Source organism: Neopelma chrysocephalum, unplaced genomic scaffold (genome assembly GCF_003984885.1).
Source record: "Neopelma chrysocephalum unplaced genomic scaffold, ASM398488v2 Primary Assembly neopelma1_106b, whole genome shotgun sequence".
Taxonomy (NCBI): domain Eukaryota; kingdom Metazoa; phylum Chordata; class Aves; order Passeriformes; family Pipridae; genus Neopelma; species Neopelma chrysocephalum.
In genome coordinates, this window is record NW_020897771.1 from 921,448 (window position 1) to 935,022 (window position 13,575).

The following is a 13,575-nucleotide window of genomic DNA, read 5'->3' on the forward strand; positions in this document are numbered from 1 at the left end:
TCAGTATTGTATGAACTTCAGGCACCCCTAAAAACACCCGAAGATGAGACACTTTGGGTTTTAGCATTTCACTTGAAATCCTGATTCTTCAAAATGACTCCAGCTTAAGTTTCCCCCAAATCAGAGACAGGAGGAGCCTAAATTCAATGCTAAACACATGACCAGATTATCCAGCACTGACTACCTAAAACACAGAATAAAATATACTGTATTAGCAGCTGCTTTGTGGGGCTCTGAACTCAGACATGAAGGGGATAGACATCGGAAAGATACACTTAATCCCCTCCACTTTCATGTGTGATAACAACAAGTTGCCAAAAATAAAAGAGCAGTGTAGTGTCCAGGGAATAAATCCCCCTATTAAATCCCAGTAAACAGGTATGAACCACCACAGCACACGGCACAGAGGCTGCTGGCATGGGGCCCCTAAATATATTAAGAAAGGAGATAAACATATTAAAGGGAGGGGGGATAATTCAAACAGAAAGACTTTGGGGGCGAGGGGAACGATGCCTGTGCCAGGCTCAGTGAGCTGGGCAGTGTTAAACCCGGGGCTGGGCAGGGTTTTGTTTCACGTGAGCAGTATTTGTTGTGTATCTATTTAGAACATCTCGAGATATGACACGGGAGGTCATAGTTCTTTTAATAACAACAGCAGGGCAAGGCCTGGGGGGGAGCTGGGATTGTGTTCTGCTCCAGGAAGGCATCTCCTTTATTCTTTTGCAAAGTTAAAAAGCAAAAAGGTAGGATGCAGCTTTTCAGCTTCTCCTTTCCTCCACTGATTTTGATGACCTTTTTTCATACAAATTCAGCCCTTTCCCCCTTTATGTTCTTTAGCATATTTATTACGACCCTGGCTGGGGATATTATTTGAATGAAAAAAAAAACCCCACCACCTCCACACTATGTCCCAATGCCCCAAAGCCCACAAGTCTGGCAGTGCTTTCTGAGGTATTTTCCAAGTCAGGGCTTGATCCTGCATCGTTAAAGTTAACAGGAATTTCTCAGTGCTTTATTTTACAGCGCTGTAACTTTATCAGCTCCAGTACATTCATTCCTGGTTTACAGCAGTGTGTGATGAATGAGGTCCTTAGCTGTTGGCACCCTGACATCAGCCCAGCAGTGAGCTCTGAGCTGTATATTCCATGCCTACACACTAGGTGTGACCCGACTACACGCTTCAAGAAAAAAAAATCACATTTTGTGGCTATACAATTACGTTTCTATGGCAACAAGACGTACTAGTCATACCCTTGCTACAAAAAAACCTCAAACAGCTCATGTTATAGACATTTTCCTTTCTCCTAAATGATGGAAACATCCCAAGAACAGTTCCCCACGAGGCAAAGTCTATCAGGTCAGGGTGAGGAGCTATTGGTAACACCACGGTGGAAGCGAAAGAGTCAGAACTGAAGGGACAAACCTCCTCCTCTTCAAACCCAGTCAGGTCCCACCTGTAGTTGAGACGCATCTGTTTTCTCTTCCAGTGTTCCATAAAGGTGGCAGCTGAAACAACAGTTTGACATATATAATACCATATAACTTCATTTTTGTTCTCTTGTATTCAACAGTCACGTCTGTCTGGGAAATACTGATAGGCCAGGAGTCAAATGTTTTCTCTAGGTAAGCTAAAAAAAAAGGGGCATTTGTTGCATCCACAGCTTCATGTGGAAAGGTGCCTGCAATTTTTAAGGGGTCTAAGAAAGTCAGGCACCCAAGCTTATTTAAATATCTGTATGTCTGATTAATGGTCTTCGTCTGCATATAATTTCATCCATAAGTGCAAACAAGCCTGTGTTTTATCTGTATAAAACATGAGTGATTTAACTAACCTTGAACTGATGGTAGAGTTATTCCCTCAAAGACATCAAGATAAAGCATTTTAAATCATGTAATTGCATCCATCTAAAGGTCTTAATAGTATGGTTGGCTCTAATCATCACACCCAAACCCGAACACTCATGGCTGGTGTGAAAGCTGCAGGTGGGCAGGCTGTGAGAGAGGAAGCCTTTGTGGGTTTTTATCACCAAAAACACTGCCCTTTTTTTTTTTTTGATGGAGAGGATTGAGAGAAAAAAAACTCATTAAAGCAATTCTTGAGTCCCAATGAATGATCCCAGTCTATATCAGTCTATCTGCCCCTGAGACCGAGCGAGTTCTCAGAGGACATATTTAGATGCTGGGAATACACCAGAGTTGTATAATAAATAAGTGATTATGAAAGAGGCAAGTCTACCAAGAAATGGTGTTCCCAGGGGAGCTTCCTGCAGTGAGTATTAACAGATGTGCTCAGAAACACTCATATCCAGAGAAAAACAGAGGCAAGGAGAGGGTAAGAAAGTTGAATAGAGAGGAAAGGACACCCTCATGACTGGAGCCGGGCTGGGGCCATGACATTCATTCGCCTTCCAAGCGAAACTCTGACATGGAAAAGTTACAACTGAGCCCCTTCACAAGCCACAGGCTTCCTGTTAATCAGGATGGCCGTGGCTGTGTCTTAAGAGGGTCTGTGTCATGGTTCTGGAATTGCCTCCCCTCTCCCAGCAGTTCTCACGCCAGGATCTGCAGCTCCCACATGCAGCCAGAAACACGGAAAACGAACGGGATGTCGTTCCCTTGTGCTACTAGAAACCCTTCTGTGGCACTGGCTTACAACAGGGCAAGATGAAAAGACTGTCTGAAACACAGCCAGCTCGTTTCAGAAGCCCTCAGAGAAGGTGCCAGGGAGTGATGCAGCACTGCTCTGCCAGGAGCACCTGCATTTTCATATTTCATCTACGCTCGTTAAGTGTAAGTGGAGCTTAAAAATTCCCAAAGGTTGCTGTCCAGACGATCTTATCTGGATTCTCTGACATTTTTAATGCCATTTAATACCAAACAGCACCGGGCTAGAGTCCATGTTTAAGGCTGAACTTCTGACCAGGGCTCATTTTGGTTCTATAGCTGGTTCAAGGCTTCTGGGAGCAGAGTTTGCCAGGGTGTTAAAACACGATCACAATACAAAGAAAGCCCGGCCTAATGTTTGCTCACGGGAATACCCCTAAACTTGGGCTTATTTTCTTGCTGTGCTAAGGGTGCCCTGTGTCCTGAGCAGGTTACTTGGGTCTCCTCTGCCTCAGCTCTTCAACTGTACATGAATTCAATAATACAAGTTCAAAACTACGTGGAAAAAAGGTTTTTATTTTCCCAATTGAAAAAGATCTCTCTGCAACAACATTTGTTTTACGTGGTATTGCAGCACGATGAAATTTTAGGTTGATTCCAAAGAACTTGAGGAGTTTCACATCCCACTTCAAAACTTTCCCGGGTTTTGTACAGAGCCCAGAAATTGGCTTCTGCCAGTCTTTTCTTTGCCCAAGACTGTAAAAAAAACGGATGAAGAGACCCATATTTGCTATGGAAAGGGAGGCAGACTGCTACTTTTTGGACAACAGGGCCAAAGATCCACGTGGGGTTCACAATAATGGTAAATAAGGGAGACAGAAGTTGATATTTGACTCTCTGCATGAGAGAATTGAACTGTTTAAAATCTGACACTGCATCTTGCTTTGGGGTACATCACATTTCTCCCTAAATGCTGCACAGCCAGATGATGATCTGTGAGACAGCAGTCCCTCCTCTCTGCTGCAAAGCTGGTTGAGCTCAACCTCCCCCCACCACTTCCCAGCTTTCCCTCCAAACCTGCACCCCACTGTTCCCAAAATCCCTCTGTCCTAGTCCTTCTCCGTAAGGTACTTGATAATGAGCTCCCAGCATTGCATCATCTAAAACATTATCATCTCAAATAGAGACCTTGGCCAAAAAGACACTGCTTTAAATTGAATTATGCAGAATTGTACTTAAATCTGTTCAGGTGTATGGTAATGTAAAAGCAGCTCCCAGAAGAAATAAAAACTCAGGGTATATTATTAAGATGAAATATAATTCAAAACAGGTTATGTTAATTCACAAGGTGTGCAGGAAGACAAACATCATCTTGTGCTGCTCTCACTGATGCTGGGAGCATGTGGCCACCAAAACTCCTCTCCCCCAGTGCCCATGCCTGGGGATGGGGTCCCCATCCCTCATCCAGCAGGGAGGAGAAGAGCTCTCCACGACCATTCCTGAAGACCCTCTCACAAAGGTTTCACGACAGGGTTAATAACTTTACCCAAGTTCCAGAGACAAGCCAGGAAAGGTTAAGTGATGCGCTCAAAGCACGAGGGCAGCCAGCAGCAGGAAAAATACCTCCAAAGCCACTGTTCCCACTTCAGGGTCTGCCTGCTGATAAACTTAATTGCATCTCGGAGCACGCTCAGGAATCAATGTTGCTTTGTCCTGAAGATGCTAAAGGCCATTACACTTCCCCCCCAGAGCCCTCCCCTCAACCCCAGAGTACATTAATACATTTCTTCTGTAATGTTCTAAAGTGGAAGCTGGCTCTGCGAAGACTTTTTTTTTCCTTTTTTTTGGCAAGCTGTGCAATCCCGTTAATGAAATTTTGACAGAACACGCAGCAGTTTTATGACAGATGCTTAACAATTTCATTTGATATTCAGCTTGAGCAACTTTTTGAATTTTAGCCTCCAGTCCAGAATATAAATTTGGGTGTGGCAGGTTCATGGGAAAGAAAAAAAAAAAAGGAAGGAAAAAAAAGAGAAGTTCTTTACATCATTAACTGCCTGAGTATAAATACACTGCTTTATCTCTTCTTTTCCTTCCTGTTGTAAGTAATTAAAAACTTAACATGAAAGCATAGATCTTCTCACCCCAGAGAGCCATGAAGACTGAGAAGAAGACAGTTGCAGGGTTATCAAACAGATGACTCGCACGGGCAGTCGCACAAGCAGAGCTCATCTTCCAGTAGCTGCACGTTCTGTCACACAGGGGACACATGGTGATGTTGTTCCTCTGGTCACACATTTCCATACTGCAACAAAGCAACGAGATATGGGAAAAGCATGGCCAGTGTGGCTCCCTCTTCACGCTCTGATGGTCTTTTCTCCTCTGGTGGCCTGTAGGACCATCAGATACCACTCAGAGAACTCAGAGCAGTCCTGTCCGTAACCTCCACTGTGGCAGGGGCTGAAATCCTCATGGCTGCTGACTCCCTTTTTCCTATAGGATCTTACAGAATAAAATAAAACTGAAGTATTCTTGTTTTGAAATTCTAACTACAGTGACAGATAAGGTACAAGTATCAAGAGACTGGAGTTCAACCAATTTATCTTCTCTGTGCTCCATCTGTGTAATAGCAACAGTGACCCTCCCTTTGACTTTCTTTAACTGTTGGAAGCAGTACAAAGCAGTCTTAATGAATTAAAAAAGAAAAAAAAATCTATTTTTCTGTATCCATTATCTGCTTTGTTATTGAGGGCTCATGGTTGTTGTACAAACCATGTAATTTGCATCTCCAGCTTGATGATGCATGCAGGGCAAATAATGCAAAATCAGAGGGCTTTAAAAACACTATAATGCAAAACTTACTAAAGGATTAAAAATAGGAGGACATCAAGATTTTGTTAATCTGATCACAGTTGTTTATTTGAGGGATGTACATTCTTGATGCATCTCTAAGTCACACAATGTCCTCCCTCAGCATTTTGTGCTGGGAAGCACCAAACCCCATCATTAGCAGTATTTTGTTGATTTGTTTTAACATAATGATCTCAGTTAGGAAAAAAAAACAACTACCTGAGCAACTGGCCAAGAATTATTTGTAGCACATCAATGCAAACTCCACATGAAAAATTAACAATAAATGCTAACGAGATTAAAATAGGCTCTTTTGTGTCCTTGGTAGGGGGCATTTCTAAACATTCCTAAAGGAAGATAACTTTGAGTTTCTAGTGCCCTCCAGCAACAGAATCCATTTATTTATTTGTTTTACCTGGGTATGTTCTCATCCACAGTGGCACAGCCATAGAGGAAAACGATAATCCCAACAATGGAAGCTGGAATGAGCATTTGTGTATAAACTCCCAGCCAGGCAAAATATAGCCCAATCTTCTCTCCAAAGTATTTTCTGAAATAAATTTTTAAAAAAAGAAATGAGAGAGAGAGAGAGAGAGAGAAATGTTTCCTATTTCTTAAAATAAAACGTGGCTAAAATTATGAATCACAGATGGATTAAGCATGGAGAAAGTAAGATCTGACGACCTGTGGGAATTTTTTTCTTCTCAGAGGACTCTCTTTCTCATGATGCTTGGAGTTCATCCAGAGATACAGGCACCATGAAAACAAGCCAGCCCAACTAGTCATTTTTTCCCCCCCACGTTTCTGCTCTGCAAAATTGGTATCTTTAGATCTCCTGTGAGCAAATCCTCTTAAAAAAGCACCTCGTTTTCTTCAGAGAGTCTCATCATGAGCAAACAGAATTGATTCAAAATTAAAAAGCTTTCGCTCTAGGTGGGATGCATCAGCACCTTCTAAACTCACACAAAAACTTCTTTTCTCCCAGTTTCCCACTCTCCAGAGTCCCCTGGGGTGGCACTGAAGGCATGGACACCCCCATCAGCACCTCTCTGCACAGCTTCACCTCTGCCCCATGGAAACACGATGTTTAAGGGCTCAACTCTCACCTCACCAGGTCGATTGGCTGGTATTTATAAAACACTCCGTAGCTCGCCCACTCCTCACACAGGAGCTGCAAAACAGAAAGGAGAGGTGAGAGCTGAAGGAGCAGCGTGTTCTCCTTTGGCCCCAGCAAACTGCAGAGCTCACACAGGGGGGGTTCTGGTCTCACCCTGTTGTGGTTTCAACCCACAACGTGCCAATGCACTCAAGTCTGCATTAAGTATTAAAAAGTAAATGTGCTGATATGGCATGCTCTAACACAGTGATGAATTCTAGTACATTAAAAGGCTCTTCAGCAACTGGACTGATGGATAACCACAGCAGAGACAGGGAGAGCAGTCCTGGGTTTATGCTCCATAGCAGAATGGATGTGAAAGATGAATACGCTTCGAGCTTTTAGAAGACAGAAACAAAAAAATTAGGATAAACTGGTTTGTTTTTGCTACACAAACTATATAATTCAGCATCCATCAAGAGGTGCTGGGCAGAGGTGCCTCAAAGGCTGCATTTAGGATGTTTTTCAGCTTTAAGCCACAAGAACCCAATGATTTCAACTCTTCCTTTTGGTTAGGATATGGCCCAAGGAAAACAATGATCCCCATTACTGATTAAAAAAATTGAATCCCTCGCAAAAATGGGTTCCTTTAAGACCTTCAACTTTTCCTTTATTTTGTAAAATATACAAATAGTTCTTCTCAGACCTGATTCTTTCATTTATTCAGTTCAGCTAACGGAGTGAACAAGAAATCCAAAAAACACCGAAGAAGATGAACTGGGCTCTCTGGCCACCCAGCACCTCCTCTGTGGGGGAAGAACAGCTTTATATCTGTTTATGAGGTCTGATCTCCCTTTACTGCTTCTCTACCTGCTTCATCCCAGTGACACAAACTTGGTAAATGCTCCTGGAGCAAGGATTGATATTTCAAGGAGACCCTTGGACGGTCACTTCTGTTTTTATTAATTCAACAACACAATCGCTTTTTTTTTTCCCCCTGAAATGTAAGAGCACAAACTGATTATTGCTGAGGTATTTATTTTCATTGAATGAGGGGTAATGAAACAAAAAGAAAATGTCAGAGCTTGGTGACACAAGCCTCCATGGGTGGGGTGAGGGCTGCACACCCAGTGCAGCTTTGCAAGAAACTCAAAGGGGAACCGAGACCTAAACCAGGATCATTAGAGGGAGGGCAACATGATGAATTTTGTTCACAGCAAACAGCCCAAAAACAGGATGTTATTCCCTAAATATACAGGCTATTTTATCATGAGAACCCTGACAGATATCAAACTCCTCCATCTCCCCAGGGAAATGAAGGGCAGACCAGAGCCTGACCACTGCCCGTGCCCGTTCCTCCCGCTCACACTTTTATCACAGAGAAGTCACGCAGCCAACAACGTTTCTAGAGCAGTTTTGGAATTCTCCTGCCAAACAAACCACTAACACAGACTTTCCAAGCTCAGCTGCTGTACTTCTCAGGCAAATAGTTCGAGTCATTTAAAAAAAAAAAAAAAAAAGCAACTCCTTAACTTTCACAGAAACGTGACGTCAAAAATGTAAGTGGACTGTGGGTTTTTCCCTCAGCAACCCAAAATCATTAATCTTTATTAATTTCCTTACAACAGTAAAGGCAGAAACTGAATCCCAACAGCAGGCCTTTATTAAACAGCAACATTCTTGTATATTTTGTTTTTATTCTGCTTTAGGTTTCTTTCAACCACATTTTCCATAAGTTTAAGGCCCGCTGCCTATGTCTGGGAAGCAACGATTTGGGGCACCTTGACATCCATGTCCACTCTGTTTTAATTTCTTTTTTACAACTAAGTCTGTGCTGTAAATTGGATTCCTTTTCTGTGATCTAAGCTTGTCAGGCACATCAGGAAAATACTCAGCTGAAGGGATTTTGCATCAGTGCCATGTTTTAGTTTTGTGCAACTTGAAACCAAATTTGTGTCTAAAGTACAAATGAATTATCTCATTTATCCTGACATTTATCAGCCTGATATTCAAAGCACAGCTTCAAAGACGTGATTAGAGGAGATCAGCGCACTAGACCTAAATATTTACTTCATTTCTATGCCTCAAATCTTTAATTTTCTTGTTAAAAAAGGCACAGACCTAGCCTAGCACTGGATTAGATTAAAGAATGCTTCAAGAAACCAGAAGAAACACGCCAAAAGACACCAAAAGATTATTTGAGGGAACTTAAAGTCAAAAGCCAAGGTAAACATTTCCAAACACACAATGAACTTGTGAAATGAGTGAATTTGTGAGGTTTGAAATGCTAGCAGTGAAGAAGATAATCCAGACACTTCCATAAAATATGGACTTTCATCCTATTTTTGGTTGGGTGTTGTGTTGCTTAAAGATGAAATGACAGGTATGTGGTATTTTTAACACAAATCAATAGAGGGAGGGGAACAACATCCACTGTCCTTTGATGAGTCATTTGCACCTTAAAGGCCCAGCAGACTGTTAATTTTGGGTACCTATTTTTATATGTCTAACCTGAAGGTCTTTAGATCTCCTTTTCCTACAAGAAATGCGTGTCCAGAGCATTTCTTTGGAGACAAAACCATGAGACAAACTGGAAAGGCAAAGTTTCAGGTCTAAAAGCCACCACATGACACCCAAATTTAGCAGCTCCTCCTGAGAGAACTGGTTGTAACCTCTCTATTTCAGGTTTTGTCTGACGTACAGAGACAAAAGCCAAACTTCTTTAGGGAAGCGTGATGGGGAGGGTGGAGTAACTGCACTTTGAATTTAAGAAATCAACATTTCCACAAAGGGTGAAAATTTGTTTTGTTTTGTTTTCTTATGAAAAGTATTTCCTTAGAATAATTCCCACTTGTTTTACTGCAATAAACTGATGTCTTTCACTATACAGACAGTAAAACCACGATTTAAACCACGGACTGAAAGGAAACGTTGTACATCCACAGGGCAGTTTCTGCCTGAAGAGCCCACATTAAAGCTTTGCTGAGGATCTCTTATTCCTGAGAAATATTCCATATTTATCTTTCCCAGTCACTTCTATGCTTGTGTTTTCAGGTGCTTCCCCCCCCCCACACACCAGTTCTGATGCTCACACTGCAGATCAGCAGCAAATTAATTCAGCAGAGTTTGCAGTGCTGAGACCAGAGCTCGCCATGGAATGAAGCAGGATTTGTATCTGATACGGATACCCGAATATGACTGAGCATATTCTCATCACAGCTGGCCTGAAATCATCTGAACTTTAGGAGGAGTTACACAGAAACGCTGTCAATATTCTTACCAACGTGGCACAGAACGTATCATTACGGAGATGGGTATTTTATACATATTCCTTATTTAGACATACGATATATACTGCTTATTTATACATATTGTACTGCATTCCACATTTGGGCAAATTTAAAAGCTGGGAAGTACATCTGTACTTCTAGTGCTTGGCATTTAGCGCCTTTTTGCAGCATTTTCTGTGGAATCTTGGCAAACATCCAGATTGCAACAGGTGACTCTTCAGGCTGGGACTCTCGTGAATATGTTAAACCCCCTCTGTATCAACTTACTTTTCTGTCATTGGGTTCCACATTTTCACCTTCATAGTCACCCTTTAAAAAAAGAGAAAATCTGCATCATTCAGAGAGTTGTGCCCAGAACTGCTCTGTATTTGCATTCCCCTGTATCCCACTCACTTAATGCATCAAAACCAGAAAAAGCAAGCTGTAAAATAATGCTGTATTTTAGGAGTCCATTTGTCATGGCACACTTCGTCCTCTGTCATCAGGCACATTAAGAAAGAGTAATAGTGTCTGTCACTGGGGGAAAAGGAATGAATAAGTGATAAAGGTGGCCTAAAAATGTCAGGGGAAAGGATGTGGTATTGCCATGGTATTTGGGGTTCAGCTCAGTCCACTTGAAAAAAGAAGAAACCAGCTGAGAGAGCTGATCCCTATCCAGACTCCAAACACTTAGGGCTGATTAGATTTGAGGTTTTAATTTGGAACTATTTTTAAATAAGATGAAGGAGTAAACTAAGTCAATAAATAACCTATATACAAGACTATCGGTAGCTGTCTAAAGACGTGAGGCAAGAACATGCAGAGAAGTTTATTCAGCCTTTCTCGATTTCTACACGATACTGCTGCAGTTTGAGAGTCCTGACATTCATGATAAACATCAGGCAGATAAAGAGGCTGTTCTGGTCTTGGTTACTCCAAGATAAGACTCTCCCAGTCCCATGTGAAACCAGTGTGAGTGTGGGGAGCAGAAAACTAGGGAGACACATTTCATCCTCACATCCCAGGCCGGAAAACCGGCACCAGGCTCGACAGCCCTTGGATGCTCACACAGGGAGCAACTGCCACGTCCCCTTGACATCTGTTGAGCTTTTCTGTAGGGTTAAGAGTGTGTGTTTGTCAGTTACAGCTGCACCTCGAACCTCTAAGTAAAAATGCCATCAGCATCCAGCTGTGTGCCCCTCTGGCAGGACAGGGATCCGCAGCCCGGGTATGAGTGTCACCAAAATTCCTCAGCCCTCAATAACCCTCTTCACGAGCACCACAGCTGAACACACTCTTGACATCTTAGTGAACTGCCCAAAAGCAGGTTTCATGAGTTAGAAGGTCTGTAGTCACACCCAGTCCCAGGAAATATGTTACTTCAGAAGATGCTTATGGTTTTTGCTCCAGTGGCAACCGACGGCACAGACACACAGCTACTGACACCTCCACACAGCCAGGGGGGATTCAGGGAGGCAGCGAGGGAACCAGCCCTTGGTGCCCCAGGAATAAATGTTTCCCAGCACTGATGCCAGGGATCTCCTGAGCAGAAGGTCAGAAAATAACAGAAGCATTTAATTTGCTAAACCCCCCCGAAACAACTCTTCTAACGTTACGTTCCAGTGTCACTTATGATCACCAAATGTAGGACAGAGGTGGGGAATCCATGAAAACTGAACAGAGTGATGGAAATAACCTGCAGGAATTCCTGCAGTCGTGGTACAAGTGAGCAGAAAGTCAGGAACCAAAACACTTGTGTCTGGGATGGTGCCATTAACACATAACACACGAAGGGTTTTTTGGTGACAGACAGCAGACACGTAAAATATATTACAAGATCACTTACATCATGCAGAGGATATGCAGCACTGTAAACTCCATTGGCAAGCAGGCTGGTGATCCCTTGAAAAATAAAGACATAATAGTTATTTATAATTTCAAGGGTAGACAGACTCACTTTATCATCTTTCCTGGAGATTTCCCTCAAAATAACAGTCATTTGATCAGATAATGATTTTTCTGCCATCTCATTCCTTCCCATGTAGTTTCATTTTTAATCATATAGGTTATTATACACGACTCATTTTATGAAATGGAAAACTGCAGAGAGCAAGAGGAAGTCATATATATTTGAGAATCAAGAAGTAGAAGCCAATGACTTGAAATTAGTCATTAAAATAAATTACATTTTCTGAAAAGTCAGTTTGATTTAAGGGCAAGCCTGAAGATTTGAAAGTGTAGCAGAAGGCTGGATCACAAGGAGAATATGGCTGGAATTGATGGCACATGGAAACACACATCCACACACATCACCCACACAGAGTTTTGAATTGAGATTTCAGATTGATCAGAGAAATTGTAGGGAAAGCCTTTGCGAAGACCTTGGCGTAATACTTACCATATTTACCACATTTTCGTCTTTTATTTAAAAGGGTAGTTTCCTTCTTTCTTCCCTCTCCTTTCCCTGTTTACACATCCGTTTATTAGTGAACATGCATGAGGCTGAAAGCAATTAATGCTTCATCTATAAATTCACGTGGCACAAGGGGCTGTGAGGCATCCTGCCTTCCCAGGGCTGGTATCCCCCTCATCCATAAGAGTGTGGGTGGGGCAGGAGGAATTAAATGTGTAAGTCTGGAGGAGCACAACACTGCAGCTCCCTGCACCATTCCCAAAGGTTGGGAACCTGGACTTTGAAGGGTTGAAGCTCATTACTTCTCTAAATCTCTGCTGACATTAATACAGGAACTTCCAATCATGGTGCATTAACCACGTCTGGAGGTGTCGTGTCATCCGTTTGGGGAGTCAAGGAACCAGTTCTGGGTGCTGAATCAGGGCTAAGTCAAGGACTTGCCTTTGTGCAAGGCAAGGGTGATTAATGCCAACTGGGGAAAAAAAAATATCTGGCCACTGGCACTGGGGAGAATTCAAAAGGATTTAAAAAAAAAGAAAAGAAAAATGATGTGCTACAGTGTGCTCCGTGTCACCCATCAGTTCATTGCTAAGAAAAGAGTGTGGGACTGGATATGAAGGAACAGCAACTATGAACCAGGAACCACTATGAGCCACTATGAACTATGAACCACTGTAGGTTCACAGAGTCATTTTTGATTGCTCTTGAAAGGCGAATTTTTCAAGTTCATTAACGTTTTCGAGATACTAATCACCTGCTGGAGGAACAGCTCCAGGAGTGCTCAGTATCTTGCAGTATCATTAATTTTCAAAGCCCTATTTAAGATTATACAGGTCTATGAATTGTCTGCAAATGTTCTGGCAGAAACAACTGGTGAGCAGATAAATTATTTTTCTAGGGCCGTGTGACTGAAAAAGGAGCTACATAATCCCCCCTCTACATTGAACAACGAAGACAGATTCACATTTTCACAAATTTTCAAAACAAATAACAAAGACTGCAGTGTTCCCTGGGCAGCTGCCTTTTTCCTGCTGGGCAGCAATGTTGCAGCATTATCTGTGTTTGCTCAAATCTGTTTGCTGGGTTGTAACCCAGCATTCCAGCACTGGAACACAAAGGATGTGGCTGAGTTATGCCGAGTGCCCACGGCTGGGCTGGTCTGGCCTAATGATGTTTTTATTAGGTATATTGTGTGGCCTTGCCAGTCCTAGGCAGAAGAATGATCCAGGAATCATAACACTCCACCATCCTTTAGCCTCTGCCTTATTCAACTAATCTTTTAACATGTTTCCCATTTCTGGACCAAAAAAAAAAAAAAAAAGGAAAGAAAGAAAAAAAAAATC

The 13,575-nt window shown here is 42.3% G+C and overlaps 1 protein-coding gene across 5 annotated transcripts in view; it reads right to left on the minus strand.

The window, feature by feature from the left end:
- The window catches only part of ANO1 (anoctamin 1), a 79,009-nt gene that overhangs the window by 19,655 nt on the left and 45,779 nt on the right, over positions 1 to 13,575 (minus strand). For 3 of the 5 annotated variants that reach the window (XM_027696307.1, XM_027696306.1, XM_027696305.1), the window contains 7 exons: positions 12,218 to 12,283; positions 11,666 to 11,721; positions 10,108 to 10,149; positions 6,561 to 6,625; positions 5,870 to 6,004; positions 4,749 to 4,909; positions 1,424 to 1,506 (listed from right to left, as the gene is read on the minus strand). In XM_027696307.1, the coding sequence (XP_027552108.1) occupies positions 1,424 to 1,506; positions 4,749 to 4,909; positions 5,870 to 6,004; positions 6,561 to 6,625; positions 10,108 to 10,149; positions 11,666 to 11,721; positions 12,218 to 12,283 (608 nt within the window). The remainder of the gene's footprint in view (positions 1 to 1,423; positions 1,507 to 4,748; positions 4,910 to 5,869; positions 6,005 to 6,560; positions 6,626 to 10,107; positions 10,150 to 11,665; positions 11,722 to 12,217; positions 12,284 to 13,575) is intronic. The other 2 variants (XM_027696309.1, XM_027696308.1) reach the window with 1 other exon arrangement.